We start from the raw sequence: 20,180 nt of genomic DNA, 5'->3' as shown, positions 1-20,180 counted from the left end.
GTGGTCGACTTGTACACTTGCCTGAAATTCAGACATACTTTTCAAGTAGCTGTAAGCAATGTCATCATAGTGATTCTATCTCTTCTGTTTAAAAACTATGCTTTTAATTGATACCAGTCACCCAAAGCTAAGAAAATTACACAAAATTATATATGTTGCATAAGTATATGCATAGATGTTAAAAATATAAGCCTAAATTCTTATTATGTATATATTTTTTTCATCATAAGTATATGCACATAAGTGCATATGTACATATGTACATTTTTTCAACACAAGTATATGTATAGATGTTAAAAATATAAGCCTAAATTCTAATTCTGTTTATGTTTTTTTCAACTCTAGTTCCTCACATAAAATTTTAAATCTTGAGAAGACAATTTTGTTTTCTTACTAAAATGTATTGGTTCCCACTTTAAATCTAACTTTAAATTCCCAAAGTCCTACTCATATATCAGTGATGCAATAGAATAATTTTTCAAGCACCTTTTTCATTTATCTTAAACATACACTTTAACATATACTTAAAGACACAAGTGATTTCTGAAAAAAAATCTTGATCTATATTGTAATAAAATTCTACAAAATTGAATGTTTTAACTGTTCTGTTGGACAGCCCATACCTGATGCCTCAGAACAAAGTAGGACTCTTTCTGGTACACATTGAAGACAACTTTTAAGTTGAATTCCAAAAAGGGAATTCATGCCAGCTTAAATCCACGAAATCACAACATGAGAAGTTGTGATTTCATGGGAGGTACTAGTAGCTCAAGGGAGGTACTAGTAGCTCAAGATTTATGCACAAGTCAAAATATCAAAAATTATGGGTTCATATTTTTGTTCTATAATATCTTAGAAAATGTTCAAATGAAACAGAATTCATGTAAATTTCACTATGCCTAGCACACAGCTTATAATTCTGGCAATTTAGAAGATGTAGGATAAAGAGGATATGAAGGCTAATTATAATTTTTACATTTTGAAAAGATTGCACTAAATATATCAATATTAAGAAAATTCTAATGCAGTAGAAGAGAGTGAAATGAAATATACTGTTCTTGAAATTCTTTTTTCACTTAATACTTTCTTAATAGCTCTAGTCACGTTCTAAGACCATTTTACAGTACTTCAATACCACAGTGTGTCATTATCAAATAGATATATATGCAGTATTACAAAGAACATCTGGTTTTAAATATTTGAACTCCTAACTTCTTTCTCTAAAGTTAAACCTCCAAGGGCACTCTAAGGAAGTAAGTGTCCAAACTTTTTTAGATATTGCTCAAAATCCCATCTAGACTTTTAGTAGGACTTGAAAATGTATAGATTAAGTGTCAGTGCAAGATCTTAGGCTGGTTTCAAACTGAATTGTTAAGGCATAACCCAGAATGTTCTGCCACATTTTTCCAGCAGTTCAAAAAGAAATGGGAAACTACATGATCTCTACAGCCACATTTTTAATTGCCTCTTTACTGTCAAGTCAAAAAGAACCTGGATTTCACATCTAAGCCTGAAAACATGCAACACCCTCAAATTCAGTGAGTGCAGATAACACAAAATGCAGAAAAAATAATTCAAAATGGAGAAATGGAGTTTAGATGAAAATATTTATCTATTGCCACCATCTCTGCCTATATTTCTACACTCGAAGAGAAATAAGAAGAGAAATCATATGTGCTGCAAAATGTCCTGATTCAGAGCAGTAGTAACTTACTTTGCTTGTGGTTAGAGTTCTATGCCTATCAAGTGCATAGCCACAGGATTTTTAATGAAAATTATTACAAATGTGTTTCAGAGAATAAACAAAACAAAAATACAATGCAACCAAATAAGACCCCAAACTACACAAAAACAAGACTAAGAAAAGTGGAAAGACGTATAAGAAACAGCAGTGGCATTATTGTTGAGTGCTTTAGTACATTGGTTCCAATAGTTTTCCATGAAATGCAGCTACCTGCCCTAAACCTCATGGTTTGCCACAGTTCCATCAAAAATTAGTTCAGTTTCTCTTTTTAACTGCCAAATCTCTTACATTAAGGTAATAACTCAGAGGGACATGCCACTTTATGCCTATTATTTGACTAAAATACTGTGTTAAGTCTATATTGGGCCAAGTGTATTTTAACATGTGTTATGATAAAACTGATACTCATTGATACTGTGCTCACAGAAATCCTATAATCATAGGCCTATTCCTGTAAATCTTGCAGCACTACACAGGCAACTTTTCACATATTTTCTGAGATAACATAGTGGCATGGATTAGTGGAAAACATACCAATTCACTCTTAAAATGCATGAAAGAAACAGAATCATGGACTTACCGTCTGTTATTTTCAGGACTCTTTTGAATTCTCCACTTCCAGATCCTCCACAACCATCTTCATCATCACAATCACCACTGATTTGTTCATCTACACCTCCACCACTGCCTGTTTGTTGGAGATCCCATTTGTCATATTTTGGAAATGATTTGCCCTGCAACAGCTGAAGACAAGATATAGTATGCAAGTTAGTAGTACATGTGGAGAGCTTCAGAGAGTACCAAAAATTTCACATAAGTCCCTAGTAATTACCTGATTTGAAAAGGAAATTTCAGGATCAATAGAATGAGAATTCTGAATTTTTAAATTTTTTTTTCTTTAACACTGACTTACACTGATAGATTTAAAAGAGTGGCATTTGGAGATGTATTGTTTCGTTTTAATTAAAAACCCACAAATTGTCTTTATCACTATATAAGAAAATCACCAATTTCTTTCCCAGAGGCCAAGTGGAGTGGTTAAGTACATAGAATCACAGAAAAGTATGGGTTGGAAGAGACCTTTAAAGGCCATCTTTGGTGCAAATTCCCCTGCAATGAGCAAGGACATCTTCAACTGGACCAGGTTGTTCAGAGCCCCAACCCAACCTGATTTTAAATCTTTCCAGGGCTGGGTCATCTACTGCTTTCCTGGGAAACTTGTTTCAGCATCTCACCACCCTCACTACAAAAAACTTCTTCATTATATGTGGTCTAAATCAAATCTCCTTCAGTTTAAAACTATTGCCCTCATTTCTACCACAACAGACCCCACTAAAATGTTTGTTGCCCCTTTCTTATAGACCCACTTGGAGCAGACAGCATCTGTGCTACTTAACAGCTGGATCTGGATCTTTTAAAGGCCCATGTGGCGTCTACTGACACTTAAGATACATTTATTGTTTTATGTGAATTTGTCGCATTTGAAATATCTGAAATAGTGTGAGAGCTGTGTTGCAGTTCCATATTGGTGAATCCAAAACACCCTTTTCTGCTCTGAGTGTGTCATACAGCAATGTAGTAGAAGCTGAAAAAAAAAATTGTTGGGATGATATCAAATGCCTGAGCAAGGGACAGCAGACCAAACTAGTACATTCAGAGGCAGGGCTAGCATGGAGAGAACTGTTTCCAAAGGACATCCAGGTATTACTTGGGTTGAACTAATAAAAGTGAGGTAAAATAAAACAAAGGGGTAGCTGGTACTGGCCTAAGCAGTGTAGATTATTCAGTTCCAGTAAATAAGATTGTTCTCTGACTCCTTTTTATTTCTCACTGTAGAGATTGCAATGATATCTGCATTTTTTATAGGAAAACAATAGAGATCTGTTTAAACATTTCTTCACTCTGTTGAGCAGTGCTGAGCAGTTATCTGAATAATGTTAATGTCTCTCATTTATCAAATGTACAAGTGCTGTCATACAGTATTTAAATACGAGGTGGTACAACTGTCATATACACACAAAGTGCCTTCTTCCCCATTCAGATTCATTTCAGTTTATCTGTCAGATATATATGAAGACCATCACCTATAAAAACCCAGGTTCTTACAAATGTTAATAATTCTTATAACCTCATCTCATCCAAAATGCCAGTTTGTACAGGTTTGTACATTACTCATGCTTCAATCTAGGACGACTTCTTTACACTGGCCAAAACCTCGCTGTCTCAGATTCTTTAATTTAATAATCAGATAGTATTTTCTCTTTAGGAAGATATTAATTAGTTAGAAACAGACTCAGTTGTTTTATAGCTTCAAAAATGTGTTTGCTTTGTTGTTTAACAAGATACTGGGTTCATATTTTCAACCTACATACTCAGTTTATTTTCAGCTTATGGAATCACTTCCCAGACAAGGATCTCTTAAGTGCTGTACAGTGCCCAACAAAAAATATTTTAATCACTACTGCAATGAGATCATTCAGATAAATCTCAATGCTTCCATAAAATCCACTTGATCCTCTGTGTAAGAACAGGAGAATGCCTCTCACCACTGAATTAGCAGAGCCAATTTATGCAGCACTTTTAATTCAAAAGTTTTATTAGACATTTATATGCTACCTGAAAGACAAACTACTTAGCTAAGAGGAAAAAAAGATCCTTGGTACTGCTGCTCTGCTCCCTGCTCATTGTGTAAGCCATGCCATACTTCTAAAAACTAGTATTTATTGAACCAAAACACAGACTATTTAATGAACTACACTCAGTTAAAAAACACACTTCTTTTTCACCCCAATTCATATTGTGACACATTCCCAGGGCCAGTTGTGTGATAAGGTACTCTATTCCTGAGATCTGTGGCATAAACATGGGCAGGAACTGCCCGCAAGACAGACAGTTTTTCAAACAAAATGTGTTGGCAAATTTTCTACAATATGCCATATACATATATACCATATATACAATATATATCTAGTGTTTGTATATTCATATATATATATATATATATATATATATATATATATATATATGTAAACACACATTTTTTTCAGCCAGAGAACATGCATCCTCCTCTATATCTCTGTCTCAGTCTTACAAATATATTGGCTTAGTAAGGTTTTATATTTTGTTGCGTCTTTAAATTTCAGCATACTTAGTTATTTCTCTTTCCTGTCTTTTTCTTCCTTTTTTTTCTTATTATTATGCATTATTGACTTATGACTAGAAACCTAAAAATACAGATGATCCCACTTAATTGCTTTAAAGGTAGGTCCAGTATTGAAAAAGTACACTAACTTTTTTCAAACTTTTTACTATGCTTGAAATAGTAGAAATTAAATAATGATTAAGCTCATTTGTTATTTGGACTTTGTTATTCTCAATTCAGTCTCCTTAAATGTAGAAGAAGAAATTTTGTTTCCATATAAGTTCACAAGTCTTAGTGCTGGTCCTCTACTAAGCAAGACTTGGATCTAGTATAAATTCTTTATTAAACAGAAATCCATGTAGTGCTTCAAAGCTAAATTGATTCACATTATAAATAAAGATAAAAGTTGTTTAGAAGAATTGTTCTCTTCTGCTGCACTTTTTATAAAGCTATTCTATGAGAGGAAAATAAGTACATGTTCTAACTGGAAAATTCTGTTGTATATGCTTACTGGGTCTTCCAGCTGAATGAGGAGGGTTATTAGCTGTATACTATCTGCCCCTCCAAAAAGTACAATGACTGTTTTCCTGCTGTGTCATAGTGTAATAGTTTCTTTTCTTCTTTTGTCTAAAACTTACTCCATTGTATCAAATTTTTTGTCTCAAAAACCCTGAAGCCACAAACGCCATAACTGAATCACACATCATTGTCTTTCAATTTCAATTAAAGAGGCAGCAAATATTCTTGGCAACTGTGTTTATTTGAATGAGTGGCAAGGGTTAATTCACCTCTGTTCTGAGACTGCAGTAGATACACCAATATTATAGATTTGCTGGTTCTTAATGTTGATGGAAGTTTATTGAACTAAGACTTTGGTATTAAAAGCATTTCCTCTGCTAGTGGTGTTTTATTTTCCCAGAAAATTTGTGCACCACTACTATGGTATATGTGCATGGGGGAATGATTTGGGTATAAATCAACTAAAAGGTCCTTGGGAGTCTTCAGCTTCACAGCTTTCCTGCATAGCTTTGGGAAGTCTGGCCTCCCCCTTAGATCTTTTAGTGCTCAGTTGCCAAAATACCTCTCAGGACCAGTACTGATGGCTTAGTGAAATGCTTTCTTTGACCCAAAAGCAATTCTGAACAAGGTTATAATACCAAAAAGAACCATTAATAAAATTTGTGACATTTCACATTTTAGAATGGAAATATTTGCATTACAGAAGTTACATTGTTGTATTAAAGTACTTGCAAGGTTCTGTAAATATATGACTCTGCTCTGTAACATTTCAGTAAGAAAATGAACTGCTTTCAGCAGCTACAGAGGCATCTTATGAGGGTTGTTGAAGCTTCTCAACAAATCTCAGAGTATAAGCATAATTAGGAAAATTATCACTAAGGATGTATGATTATTGTACAATCCTATAGGGCCTTGTAATATTTCAAGTTTATTTGAGACTTTTATTGATGATCTGTAAAGCAAAATGAAAAACCAAGTGGTAATGATAAATCTCTTATTGCCACGGGAACTGGAGAACTACTAAATAACAAAAAGAAGTGACAAACTAAGAAAATCTCATCTGGCAAGTGAGGCAATTGAGTGAATTTTAAAATACGTACTACAATAAAATACAGACAAAAGTAAATTTGCAAGTCTAAATATTGTATTACATGCATATTAAAGACAAAATATTCTGTTTCGTAAATTAATTGTGGGTGTCCTGTGTAGCCAGCGGAATATGAATTACTCAGAGCAGTGTTCTAGCCAAAGATTTTAATGGGACATCTTTGGGGACAGAAATAGGAATACTAAGTCAGATTAGGGATGTTATATTACTCCTAAATCCCATTCTCATTGTCTTTGTTCAGAAAGGATGGCCCAGAAGTGAATTCCATTACAGTGATTAAAATGGAACCAAAAATCCTTTTGTTTTAGCCACAGAGCTCATCCTTTCATACACTCAGAAAACCCTTGATCTCAAGATTTAACCAGCCTTATAAGCCTTGCAAGTGCCTATATGGCAAATACAGATTTAACAGATTTGGCAGGCCAAAGCATATGAAAATGGCAAATAAATATTTTTTTTTCTTTAAACATTCAAAGTGAATTAAAAAAAAATCTATGCTACAGGAATCATACATTTAAAAACATTCAGATTGATCTATATAAAAAAAATGTCAGTAATTAATAGTAATAATCAACAGTTGGGGTAAGGGGGATTTTTTAGTTTGGTTTGGTTTATTTAGACTTTTGAGGGGGGTTTTGTTGGGTTTTTTTTTGTTTGTTTGTTTGTTTGGTTGTTTTATTTCCTGGTTCACATAGACTTTGGCCTTAAAACATGAATTAATTCAGAAGTTCAAGGACATGGTATGTGTGAGGTTAAAGTAAAAAACTGAAATAGTCCCTTCTACCTCTCAAAAATGTATAAATTCATATAAGTAAATCCAAAATGGCAAGAGTGTACTCTGTTTTGTATTTTTCTGTTTAACAGGAAGTTGCAAGTGATTTAATCCCTGTTGTTTATCTCGGCAGGAACACCAGACAGCCATTCACTCACTCCTCCTCAGTGGGATGAGGAGAAAATCAGGAAAATGGTAAAACTTACGGGTTCGGATAAAAAAAGTGTAGTAGGACATAAAAGGAATGGCAAATAATAATAGTGAGGGTGATGAAAGAATGTACAAAACAAGCGATGCACAATGGAATTTCTCACCACCCTCTGACTGATGACCTGACCAGTGGATGACCAGCCAGCTCTCCCCAGTTTACATTCTAAGTGTAATTTTGTATGGTAAGGGATAACTCTTGGATCATTTGGGCCCATCTTCTTGCACACCTCCAGCCCTGCTCGCTGGCAGGGCAGCAAGAGAAGACAAAAAGGCCTTGACAGAGTAAGCACGGCTCAACAGCAATTAAAATGTTGCGGTATTATTAACATTATTCTTGCCCTAAATCCAAAACACAGCATAATACCAGCTGCTAGGGAGAAAATTAACTCTATCCCTTCTGAAACAAGGACAATGTCTAATGAATGATGAACACTGAAAGGCAATAAAATTTTTGCAATAAAATGTTTACATGATAGAAACTGATGTGATTCAAAAATCTAGTATCCTATTCACTTATTCTTTGTCATAGACCTTAATGGGAAATATGGATTGTCTATACATTTTATTGTATTGTATTTCAATGAAAATATCTTGATGCTCTCTTGCAGTTCAGTGTGAACTAAGCTCAGTCACAGAATTTCCTCTCTTTCATTTATGTGCACATCATAAGTACTTTTGGAGGGTATCTTAAAGGAGCTCAGCAGTGAATCCAATTTAGCTAATCAAGTCAAATCCAGAAGAATTACTTCTAGAAGTCTCGCTTCCTTGAACTCTTTCAAATGAGAGGAAAAAACTGCTATTTTTTTTTTACCTCTGCTTATCATTACATATCCGAATACTTAGAAATCAGAATTTCCTTTGGTGATCTCTAAAAAAATTTATTCATACGCCTGTAGGCCAGAATGTCCTGTAGGGTTTCATTTCCTTAACAAAACTATGCATTCCAAATTAGAAATCCAGCTTATATTGGAGACTGGTATTTAGATCACTAGTACAAGAATTCATAGTCCCTTATGAATAGTGAGTGCCCTGTGGGGATTTTTTTTAATTGAAAAAAAAATTATTTAAAAAAATTATGTAGTTATGTACTTCACACAAAAAAATATGTATTTTTGTATGAAGTACATAAGTACATCACCTCTTTTCTTTATTTTTGATAATATTTTCTCAGAGAGGATGAGATTTCTAATCAGCTATAACCTTTATACCTTTGAGATGATACCAAGTACAAGCAATGTATACATTGCTATGTCAAACCCACTGTTTCCTGCCTAGATCCAGAGCTACAACTCTATGTTTCAAGCCTGAAAACTCATTCTTCTCCATAAAATCACCAGTAGCCTGAATTTCTGATGGAAGTAACACAATACTTCTCTCGAGTCTAAGCTAACTCAGCTGAGCAAAGAAAGAAATAGACATTCATTCTGCTTACTGAACTGCAAAAATTAGAAATGTGGCTGAGCACCAGCACTGCACAACACACCTTCAACCTACTCTTTGTGCTTTCTTGACATACCTTTACTACCTCAGGATCAAATCAGTTGCTGCCTGAATAGCAAAAATAAAAATCACCCCAGCTTATTATTACACAACTACTTCAAAATCCTTCTCAGTAGTTATTTATGTAGCATTCAAAACCACTTAGTAAGAGAACAAAATTTTCAAAGAAAGCTAATTGCTAAATCAGGTAGCAATGACTAGCAATTTTCATTGAAGGTACAGTTCCTCACAGTGGGACTATGGGTTCGAGCACAAGCACACACTGTACATTTTATTCCATCCCTAGCATGCTTCCTGACCATCACAAAGTTGAATTGACCTAACTAGCACTCTCCAAAAAAATGCTTGACCCCAATTTGAGCCTTAGAATAGTCTACAGACTGTTCTGAGTAGGCAGCCTGTATATGGTTATTCTGCCGGTTTTTTGGGATGTCTACAGTGCCAAAAAAAAGAGAACCAGGCAATAAGGTACCGTGATAGACACTGAATTCTCAGTCTTTCTAACTTACATCTGTTCACCAACCAGTCCTCCCTAAGCCACTTATTAAGAGGCTCTTTGTAATCACTGGAGATGTGGAGCAGTGTGCTCTCACCCTTTTTCCTCCTTTTACTGAGTAATATAGATACAGCTCCTAAATGGAACTGTCCATTCACAAATACCCTTTTCCCAATTTTTTATGTATAGAAATCTTGCTTTGTATCTGGGATTGCATTTTACATCAAACCCACCAACTCAGGTTCTCACTTGAGTTCTGTCATGAAAAATTACTTTTCTTTCCAGTTGTTATTGGTTCAGAGTGAGTACAAGAGCAAAAGCTTGGCTCTTATCCCTTGGTGCAATCCCTGCCACCACAGTTATGCACACTATCAACTTGATTTGTTTAAAAATATTTACGTATTTCCATCCATAAAAATGCATGTCTTGCTAACATTTCACTGCAGGTTTAAATCAGCCTCAGAAAATTAAGAAAATTAGTTAGAAAGAGTTAGACATTTCTGAGATAACAAATGAGAGCAAAACTAAACCCCAGAACCATAGAAGGTACTCTTATTTCTGTCTAGTAGCTGAAATAACAGAAAAAAAGTCACATTTTATAAGATTAATGATTAGAGACTAATATTCTTTGCCTGTTTCACTCATCCATGCATATGCTTGTTTGGTTTTTTTGTCACTATTCTTTTCTGTTCATCTGTTTCCTCTTAGTTATTTGAAGGTTATTGGTTATAACCCCTTCCAGTAGATATTACAAATAATTTTTCATATAATTTTGAAATAACTTTATCCTTTACGTTCTCCTTATCTGAATTTTTGGACCTTTCTTCCTTGGCAAGGGATGATATAGAGAGACATATATGACATATATTAGACAGTTTTCTTTGGTCCTAATAGTAGAGTGAAATTATGTCCTTCCAGAACAGGATATGTGAATCACTAGACAGCTTAATATTGAGTGCTTTAATGAGTGATTAATGAGGTATAACCAAAAAAAAAAGAAGAAGGATTGATTTAAATAACATGGCACACTGTGATCAGATAAAACTCATTTGAACAAACAGAGCCAGGATTTTGGGTGGGGTTGGGCTTCAGAATCATATACCTGAGTGTAGATGTCAAAAAATTGACATGTTTTTATGTAAGTGAAGTGTCTAAAGTCCTCAGTAGTTAGAAGTTTGATTCAGTTTTGTGAAGATCATTGTTTAGTGCTTTTTGATATGACCTAGAGTATCTGGTGCAGAGAGACAGGAGTGACAGAGAATTTGCAGAAGACATCAAGAAACTGCTGGAGGCCAAGGAACATCGAGCAGCTGGAATGGTTCCAGGCATCTGAGCACATACAATTGAACCATAATCCTAGTTAAAGCTGGGAGTTATTCAGCTAAGCAAAGGCTGGAATCCAAAGATTCCAGAAAAGAAAATAATATAGAAAAGAAATAACTAAAAAATGTTCATCAAGAGGATTCTTAATTCTTTTAGCCAGGCAGTGCAATTTTTGTTTGTTTGGTAACAACACAGCTCATAGCACAACAATGCACAACTGGATAAAAGCACAGTGGGATCCTAACCATCTATCTAAATGCTATAGATATAAAATTCACTGGTTTTCTGTATGTTCCCTCTCTATATAAACAGCAAAAATAATCAAATTATTTGTGAGGAAAAATGCTGATTACAACTTGAGAATCAAATTTTCTAAAATAAAGTTTCAAACCAAACATTTTCAGTGATACCAGCTAGAACTTGGAAAAACATATGCAGAATTAACCAGAATTACAGCCAGTTTCAATAACCTCATGACTATCATTACGCAGGATGCAGTTTTTCAAATAAAATAGGAAACCAACACATACCAGTGAAGCTGTGCAATGGAAGAGTGTGGAAACCCAGGGCACCAGGAATATTTCTCTGTCTGCTCTGAAGTAACCCTGACCCCCAGGGGAGCACTGACTTTGACCCTCATTCATAGAGAACATTTCCTAGACTTCAAGATAGACTAGAATCCAAAAAGTGTGAAATAAATTATAGAGAGTTTATCACTTGGTAAAAAAGTTAAGTTTTAAGATTTTTAATATGTTGTAAATAGAAACAAAATAGAAAACACAAAGTGTCACCCTAAGTTTCTTCTTCATGATTCTTCTTATAAATTTGAGCAGCATTTTGTAATTAAGCAGAAAAGTCTGCATTGCAAGCTTTGAAACCAGTTATTGAGTTAAAAAAGAAAATAATCTAAGTGTCCATTCTTAATTAAAAAGTTTAGTCTTAAAAAACCTTGTAACAAAAGATTAACCATTTTGTGCCTTCTAATGAAAAACTACCAAACTCACAATAGTAAAACTATTTTACTAATAAAAAAATAATAAACAGTTAAATCCAAACATAAATTATTATCTCAAATACCTTCAAATCCAAAAAAACCCAACAACTAATACCCCCACAGAAGAGAATTCACCAACCTGCAAGATTAATATATGCAGACATTACGGACATGAGTACACGATCATTAGCTCATTATCATGCACTGATTTGTACTGATGGTAACATCAATCTGTTATTAGTCTGGTTGTTACTTGGACATAAAAATCATGGCATTAGCAAAATGTAAATGTTTAATTTTATTTTTTAAGAATAAAGTTTGTTCCATGGTTCAACATGTTTTTATTAAATTGCTACTGAACAATAAGCTATAAATGGGTTCTACAGCAAATTATCTATAATACATCAATTTTCCACCTGTGTATTTCCAGTCTGTGGCAATTTGGAGCTTATGTCTACAAAACTAAGACATAAGCTTTGTTTTACTCCCTTGACACAGCTTTTTACTTAACAGTTAATAATCTGTAAACCCTAGTTTCTTCTCATTATCAGTGGAAACAGAAGTTTGATGTTAGAGCTGAAGTAAATTAAGCTTCATGATAGATAACGAAAATCACAGACAGGCTATTTCGGGTTTTGATTTCTTCTTATACTTCACAGATCTGCAAGTGAAAGGGCATAATATTGAGCCATTTAGAAGAAGGACCTTATGGAACACTTTTCACTTTATAAGAATATGCTACTTGACATTTCTTCTGGAGGGCCATTCAGAAGACATTATAGGAAAAGCTGCATTGAAATAATCTGTGATGCCATCATGAGCAAAATTGTGCCTATACTGTTAGAGGTAAATTTCTATTGCTACCCTATTGTGAGTGAATAAATTGATGATTTATCCAGTGAACTGATTTCAGAGAATTCAGTAGACAGTCAGTGGAGGGGACCCACCAGCAGTGCTGACTGACACACTGCTTTCCTTTATCCAGCAACAGCATGATAAAGCTACTTTTCTCTTCTGCTTGGTGACATTTCTAGCCCTCCCATCAGTGGACTTGAGTGAGTGAGGAAAAGCAACATCTGCTGTGTAAAATTCAAGAAGATTAAGCTGACAGCAAAGCCAATATTGTGTGACTTCATAAAACTAGTATGCTTCTAGCAACAATTGAAAGGAAATTAAGTACAAATATAAAATAGAAGGAAGCTTTTACTTTTGCATTAGGCATTCCTCTGTAGATAATGCAAGTGAAAAATGGTCCCATATACTCAAAAAATTGAAACATTAAAAATAGATTTTCCTCTTCAGCAGCTGCATATGTACTTTTCCCTTAAATGAGAGCATTCTAAATTGATCTAGAATATGATATGACAGTAGACACCTATAAAATTTAATGCAGAACTCAGTAAGAAACAAAATCCTTCAGTAATAATTTCTCTCATAATGGACCATAGAAATGTTTTCTGTGGAACAGCTTTTGTGGGGAGGGATTCTCTGTGCAAATATATTGTCATGTCCCATCTCTCCTTCCCCCTCCCCTGCAATACAAAAGATACTATGCAGAACCTTAATATAACTAATATAACTTATATCCAGGAATCTCCTTATATTAGTTAGACCAAGTATCAATCACAAAAGCATACCTCCACTCCTTATCTGTGACTTTGTTTGGCCCCGTCCTAGAATAAGAGATTGCCACAAAGCATACCACAGAAAAAACATGGATCCAGAATCTTCTGCATTATTTACCAAGTTTTTCTTAAGGTCCAATACATACTCTTTTAATTTTCAGAATATATCCTTCAGAGAGAATGCCAGTATAAACTCTATTACATAATTTATGCCACACTTAAGTCTTACACTGAAAGTTCTCCAGTCACTGAGATTGTGTGCCAGCACTCTCCAGAATACAAGTGAATTCTTAATGAGGTTAAAACAAGGCCTTCCTGCCACAGAATTTGCTCCTTGTCCCCATTCTCAAGTTGTCATTTCTTTTCATGATTTCTGTATAACTACACTTCTCTGGTTATATTCGTGTAGTAAGGCTGCTTTGCATAAATTGAGACTTACAATATATGAAGGACTGTGTTTTTAAATCTTCTTTGCCTCCAAACTATTCTTAAAATAGTTCCCATTGCCTAGTCTTGTCAAAATGCATCATGCCTGTTTTTCAAAATCTTCAAGAGAGTTAAGGCATCCTTGAAATATGAACGTGGTCAAGGAGCAGACGTGTACATTACTTGAGAACAGGTTTCTTGGTGCATAAAGAAGTGAACCATTTACAATCAGAGTCTTCTCAGAAAGATTTGCTGGAACAATTCTTTAGATCCCATTGGGTCTTTGTATGTGTGATAAGATTACAACTTTTCTCAAAAAAGCTAGCTTCAAGTTCAAGTAGCTGCCTATGCTATTTCTCTGCAGCATTACTTATTCAGATGCAATCAAGTACCATGGAGAATATTATAAAATAGAAGAAGCCTTTTTTGAAATTCCTGAGAAAGCCTGGCTCATACATTTTGCAGCTGTAATATGTGCGCAAAAGTCTAATTATAGTAATCCTAATCTATGCAGACTATGTTATTAAACATGACATATATTTTAATTGTTGACAGATGGCTTTGAACCATGTATAAATATTTATAAAGTCACACATATTCCTATAGCTAGCACACACAAAATTTCCAGGTATATTAGTCTGTCTTTTCTGAGTCCTTTTATATGCACATGCAAACTCAGGATTTCCATTTTAATAACTATTTTATTGTTTAGGTTATCTGAAGACATAAAAGGACCATTTTCTTTTTAAAGTGAAATGAATATTGCATAGATTACAGACAGTTTTGATTACTGTGGAAATCAGAGTACTTTTTCATCAATGCATTGTATTGTGTTAGCACATGTGCTCACAGTTATTAAATATTGCCATTGTGCTGTTTATTCATAGTCACCCATCTTCTCTCATCCCTACAGGGAAGATATCAATAGAAACCCTAAAATCTCCATGAACAGTGCATAAAAACAGGCTCAATCCAGCAAGACTATTCATTAATACACAAATCTAATGCATGTTCCTCTTATTTAGAACTCAGAAATCCTCATGTAGCTGGTTATTAAAAAAACACCTAAAACAAGAAGAAAATGGGTAACATTTACAAGAACTACCATCTTGGAAATACATTATCTGAGCTCTTAAGAGATGTCCAAGGGTAGGCTTAGACTAATGAATAAGGTGAAGGCTGAGGGATCCCACAAGTCAGAGAAACTGCTTACACATCTTTTCAGCTCTTAGGGTGGGACTCACTTCATGGGGCTCTAGAAATCTAAACTTAGGCATCTGTCTCTGCAGAAAGACACGCAAGTCCAGTGGGTAATTCATCTCAGCCTAAAGTTATCTGCAAGATGTTTGTTGAAGTCAAAAGTCAGATTCTTTGCTGATACATGGTTTTGCAAAAAATCCCAACCCACCAACCAACCGGCCTGCCAAACAACCGCAACCAAAACAACAACAAAAAAACTTGTGCAAGTTTACTTTTTATTTTCCCCTCACTGTATGACATTTGTATTCAACTTAAACACCTCCAGGCTATTTATGTGGCACTAGTTACCTTTCAGAGTCACTAGAGCTTTTAGAGTCAATGGAAAGAAACAAGAACATTCAAAAGCCTGACCTCACCCTAAAACAAATCATGCAGGGATGTATGGACATATGCATTACTGATTTTGGAAGAGCATAATATGGTGCCACATATTCCAAAGAAGGTTAAATTTTTTTCTGCGTGGATTCTTTCACTAAAAGCTCATTGTGGCACAAACTGCTTTCCTGCAGAAAATGGAGGGAGGAGGCAGACATTTAAAACAGCAAAGTGAAAATTAGAAACCTTAGAAATTAACTTCAAAAACTGTAGCCATGAAGTGATAGGAGACTAAGTCCTTTCAAGAGGGTGTGATAATTTCGTCCTTGAAAGTCTGGTGGAGGGATGAATCAGCAAGGAAGGAAAGAAAATAAATGTCAGCCATTTGATGTCAGTCTTCCTACTGTTTCAAAGGTACAGAGAAACTATTTTAAAATTTTTGAGAGTAAATTAAAAAGCTATTTGTTAAATTCATTTTCCTTACACTTAATACAAATTGTTATGACAAGTTTTTATGCATTTTTAGCCCAGTGACAGTAAGCTTTCAGTTCTTTACTTTGTATCAAAAATATTTCACACAAAGTGTGCCAACAATCCAACATCAGAAATAGATGAATCAGCATTCTGAAGAAATACAAAAATATATTGAATTCCTTTGAGATGAGCCATATTTATTGTATTTTATTTTCTCTCATACAGAGCATCTAATTGGGGAGATACTGCAAACTCCTATTCAATGCAGTTATACATTTTTCATTTTATTAGAAGTATGAATTTCTACCACTAAAAACTTTCATACAAAAAAAAATCATTGTTGAAGCCAAGCATAAATATGATATACTCTTTGCAAGGCACTTTGGATGTTCTTCAATTTCTTATAATCCAATTACATATCTGCATGTCCTAACTTCTCTGGAGATAATATATGACAGATACAGTCTGAATTTTTTTTCAAATGCTAGTAAAACTTATATATTGTACTTAACCTGACAGAGATTTCATTATTGCAATGTGTTCATTTCTGCATAGTTTTGTAATGTAAATTCATGTAGAAACAGGAATCACTAAGAGATCAAGTATTAATGTCAAAAAATATAGAATGCCTTTGATAAAATATAAGACACAATATATAAAAATGTTAAGTCTGAGGTTTATTTTCAAGAGTTCAGTGTTCCCATTTCTCTTTATATCTTTCAAAAATTGAATGTGTAATAATTTACAGTCCTAGAAGTTGTTCAGGTCAAGACTTTTACATACAATCAACTGGATATGCACAGTATAAATGTTAGTAAAATACAGTTGTGTTTCTAATAATAGAGCTTCAATCCACCACATATAATGAAATTTGATTTTTTTCTTTTACTGTAGTGTTCTTTTGCAGGCAGGGCCGGGCTACACTGCTCCATAAATTGCAAAGAAAGCAGAGCAGTTCTAATGTGAGCTGGTGCACTACAGTGCAATACCAGGGGCTGCCAACGCTCATGCTCCAGCCTGGAAAAAAAATAACCCCCTAATCACAGAATCATAGAATAGTTTGGGCTGGGAGGGACCTCACAGATCAGTTAGTTCCAGTCCTGCCATGGGCAGTGACACCTTTCACCAGAACAAGTTGCTCAGAACCCTACCCAACCTGGACTTGAACAATTCCAGGGAAGGGACATCCACCCCAAGAGGCAAATGTCCCCAAGAGGCAAAGATTTTTTTACAAACACAGCCCTAGGAAAGAAGATACAGCTCAGAAATCAAGCTTTTACATGCCTCACCCTATGTTAAAACTCTGTCAATAGAAGAACAGATATCACTTACTTTCTTTCATATCATAACTTATTTATTAAGGTTTTCATGCAAAAAATGAGAGGCTCAGGCTGAAACCCACACCCAGTTCAGTGAATCCTATCCATATTTTTTCCTATTACCCTAAATTTTATACTATAATCTAGTTCCATTTAAAAAGACATGTTCTCAAGATATTCTTACAAAAATGTATCAGTGAAGAATTAATTCTTAATATTTCATGGACCCAAAGTACTAAAGAGAAATCTGAGATTTGTAACCTCTTAAACACCTGAAAGTTATATTAACTGAAGAATAAAGTTCTTCCTCCTCAAAGATCCTGTAGTTTTGATGTAGAGACACCCTCGCTAGAATAAGCTGAACTAGGATTTCTCAACTTGTACTTCAATCACAAAATATTATTTAGGAGTGTGGGAACTCAGCACATCACTCTGGATTTCCAGAGTTACCGAGACAACCCTTGGGGGGCTCGGAAATCCTGGAATGTTGCCAGAAGCGCCTGGTGGTTGGACTTTGACCCTGCAAGGGATGTGCCACCTGTTTGAGGACAAGAGAGTCACTTGGGAACAAATGGTGTAAGAATTAAGTATCTACAGGGTGAAATATAGATTTTGGGATTTTGGTACAGGGGGGAGACAAGATGGAGGGATCAGGGCGTGTCTTCTCCTTCTTCTTTCTTCTTCTTGTCATCCATTTTCTGTGGTGATGTTGGCACTTTGGGGTTGGTCCTTGGTGAAGGTGCACTTGCTAATATGGGTGACAAGTATTGGGAAATAAAGGTAAATATGATGTACGTAGTTTTTAGTATAAAAATAGACACCTGCCCAGTGGGAGGTCAGAGTGTCCTTGGCTGCCTTGCTGGTCAGACCTCTGTTGGGCTGAAAGAAAATTTTGTAGATAAGAAATAATAAACAATTCGAAGACTGAAAATCTGAAGAGTCCAGACTCATCTTTTGAAGCGCGGGCTGTCCCAAGGCCATCCTACACGTGTCCATGCAGAGACGAACAGCCGGAGCGGTCAGGGAGGAAAGAAAGAAAAAAGCAACATCTTTTCTCTTAGATCATTGTTTAAACACTCTACTGTTTAGAACCAGTGATTAAATTATCATGTCTGCCAATATGAAGGAGCACACCTGTTCCAATGTCTGGAGGGGAACCAAAATCAGACAGATAGAGATGAGCCCCCATCCCAGCCATCCCATAAAAATCTTAACTTAATGGGCTGGGGTTTATCTGTCTTCCAGACTCTATGGGGAAAGATCTCCATGGATCACTTCTTATACTGAAGGAGTTATTTCCTAAGAAATGTGAAACACTTCTAGGATGCAGGGGAAAAGCCTATTGAGATTGCACAAAGCTTAATATGAGATGCTTAGAGGCAGAACCAAAGATGGGGAAACATAGAGATCAAGGGGTTCTGAGGAGGAGCAAACATGGCAAAATAAAGGGGCAAAGAGATTAAAAGGGCCTGTTAATTTTAAACAGGATCTCATCAGTACATTTAACTATCTATGCTCTATATATGACATGCACAGCCTGCTCTGTACTCCATTTGTCTCCCTCTCTAAGTGTTATTTGGGGTGAGATACTGGACAGGTCAGAGGGTCAATGAGTGGGTTAGTAGAAGGGCCAGGAGGCCATTTGCACATTCATGTCAGTATGGGAGGCCACCTGAGACCAGAGGATCCCAGACTGATGGTAGATGTTGAATGCCTAGGGGTAGTTACCAAAAGGATCTCTAGTCTGTGTGCCTGCAGGTATGGATGGGCAAAGGGCATCTGCCCCAGGAGGAGTCCGACGGTAAGCCTGGAAGTGGGATAGCGTGCTCAAGTGCCAGCAACTGGGGACATCAGATTTCAGTTCATGGACAAGATAGGTGTCCAAAGGCTAGTTATTGAAAGAATATTGTGTATGTGTGGATGAATATATACTACATATAAATATATAAAAAAATATATATTATGCATAAATATATGTATATATAAATGTATATATATATATATTATTTATTCACAGTGTGTATATATATATATATGCATGTATGCATTTTTCATTAGCTGGTTTTTGTCCTGACCAGTCAGCCAGGTGAAGAGAATGAGGTAGTTGGTGCAATTTGTATCTGCATGATCACAGCGTTTGCCATCTATGTTGACATGTTGCATATAGCCCTGTTGTATGTTTATACACATTTCCTTCTTGGGAATACATACTCAGCCTCGGTACTGACTGAACCTGGGAACATGATGTTGCATCAGGTTTGACAAGCCCTAACATTAGGCATTCACATTAATGAGTTTTTTTTAAGGACACCACCCTCATGGTCCATGTGTGTTCAGCAATCTTTGAGAATGATTGCAAAAATGGGCTTTCCAGGACTGCTGCACTGAGAGACATCTTATTTTCGTGTCTGCAGTTGCAGAACTTTGTGGTTGTCACAAAGCTCTTCTGGGTAAGACAACTTCACACATGCAGAAAGTTTCCTGTTGAAAATTTTAATTTAGATTCTCACCTTCTTGGTTTTGGGTTTTTAGATTTTGTTTTTCTTTTTTTTTTTTTTTTTTTTTTTTTCAGGGTTAGAGGAGGTCCATCTACCCTTTAAGGAAGACAAACAGAATCCTGAAGAATGGCATTGATCACAGCAGATACCCCTATCTGGTCAGTAGACTGTGCAAGTTTCACATTCTATAAGAGCCCTCTGTATATTGGTGAATAAAAGATAACAGTACAAAGATAATATAATTTTAAAAATTCCCTGTGAGCCACATGACATTCCTCCTGGCATGAACTTCATTCCACAGAGCATTTACTTTCAATGCCTGATGTTGATATCCAAATTCAGACATATTTTTCTCTTTTTATTTTTTTTCCCCACAAATAAGAAAAGGCTCCAGGCCAGAACCTCAAGACACTATGCATGTATAAAAGAGCATTTATGAAAATTTCATGCAAATT

At 35.3% G+C, this 20,180-nt stretch overlaps 1 protein-coding gene across 1 annotated transcript in view; it reads right to left on the bottom strand.

The window, feature by feature from the left end:
- Nucleotides 1–20,180, bottom strand: part of GPC5 (glypican 5) — a 598,063-nt gene that overhangs the window by 278,761 nt on the left and 299,122 nt on the right. The window contains exon 7 of the mRNA XM_058800184.1: nucleotides 2,325–2,487. Coding sequence (XP_058656167.1) covers nucleotides 2,325–2,487 — 163 coding nt within the window. The remainder of the gene's footprint in view (nucleotides 1–2,324; nucleotides 2,488–20,180) is intronic.

This window comes from Ammospiza caudacuta, chromosome 2 (genome assembly GCF_027887145.1).
Source record: "Ammospiza caudacuta isolate bAmmCau1 chromosome 2, bAmmCau1.pri, whole genome shotgun sequence".
In the NCBI taxonomy this organism is placed as follows: domain Eukaryota; kingdom Metazoa; phylum Chordata; class Aves; order Passeriformes; family Passerellidae; genus Ammospiza; species Ammospiza caudacuta.
The sequence above is the reverse complement of the archived record's forward strand: the minus strand, read 5'-3'. Positions and strand labels throughout refer to the sequence as shown.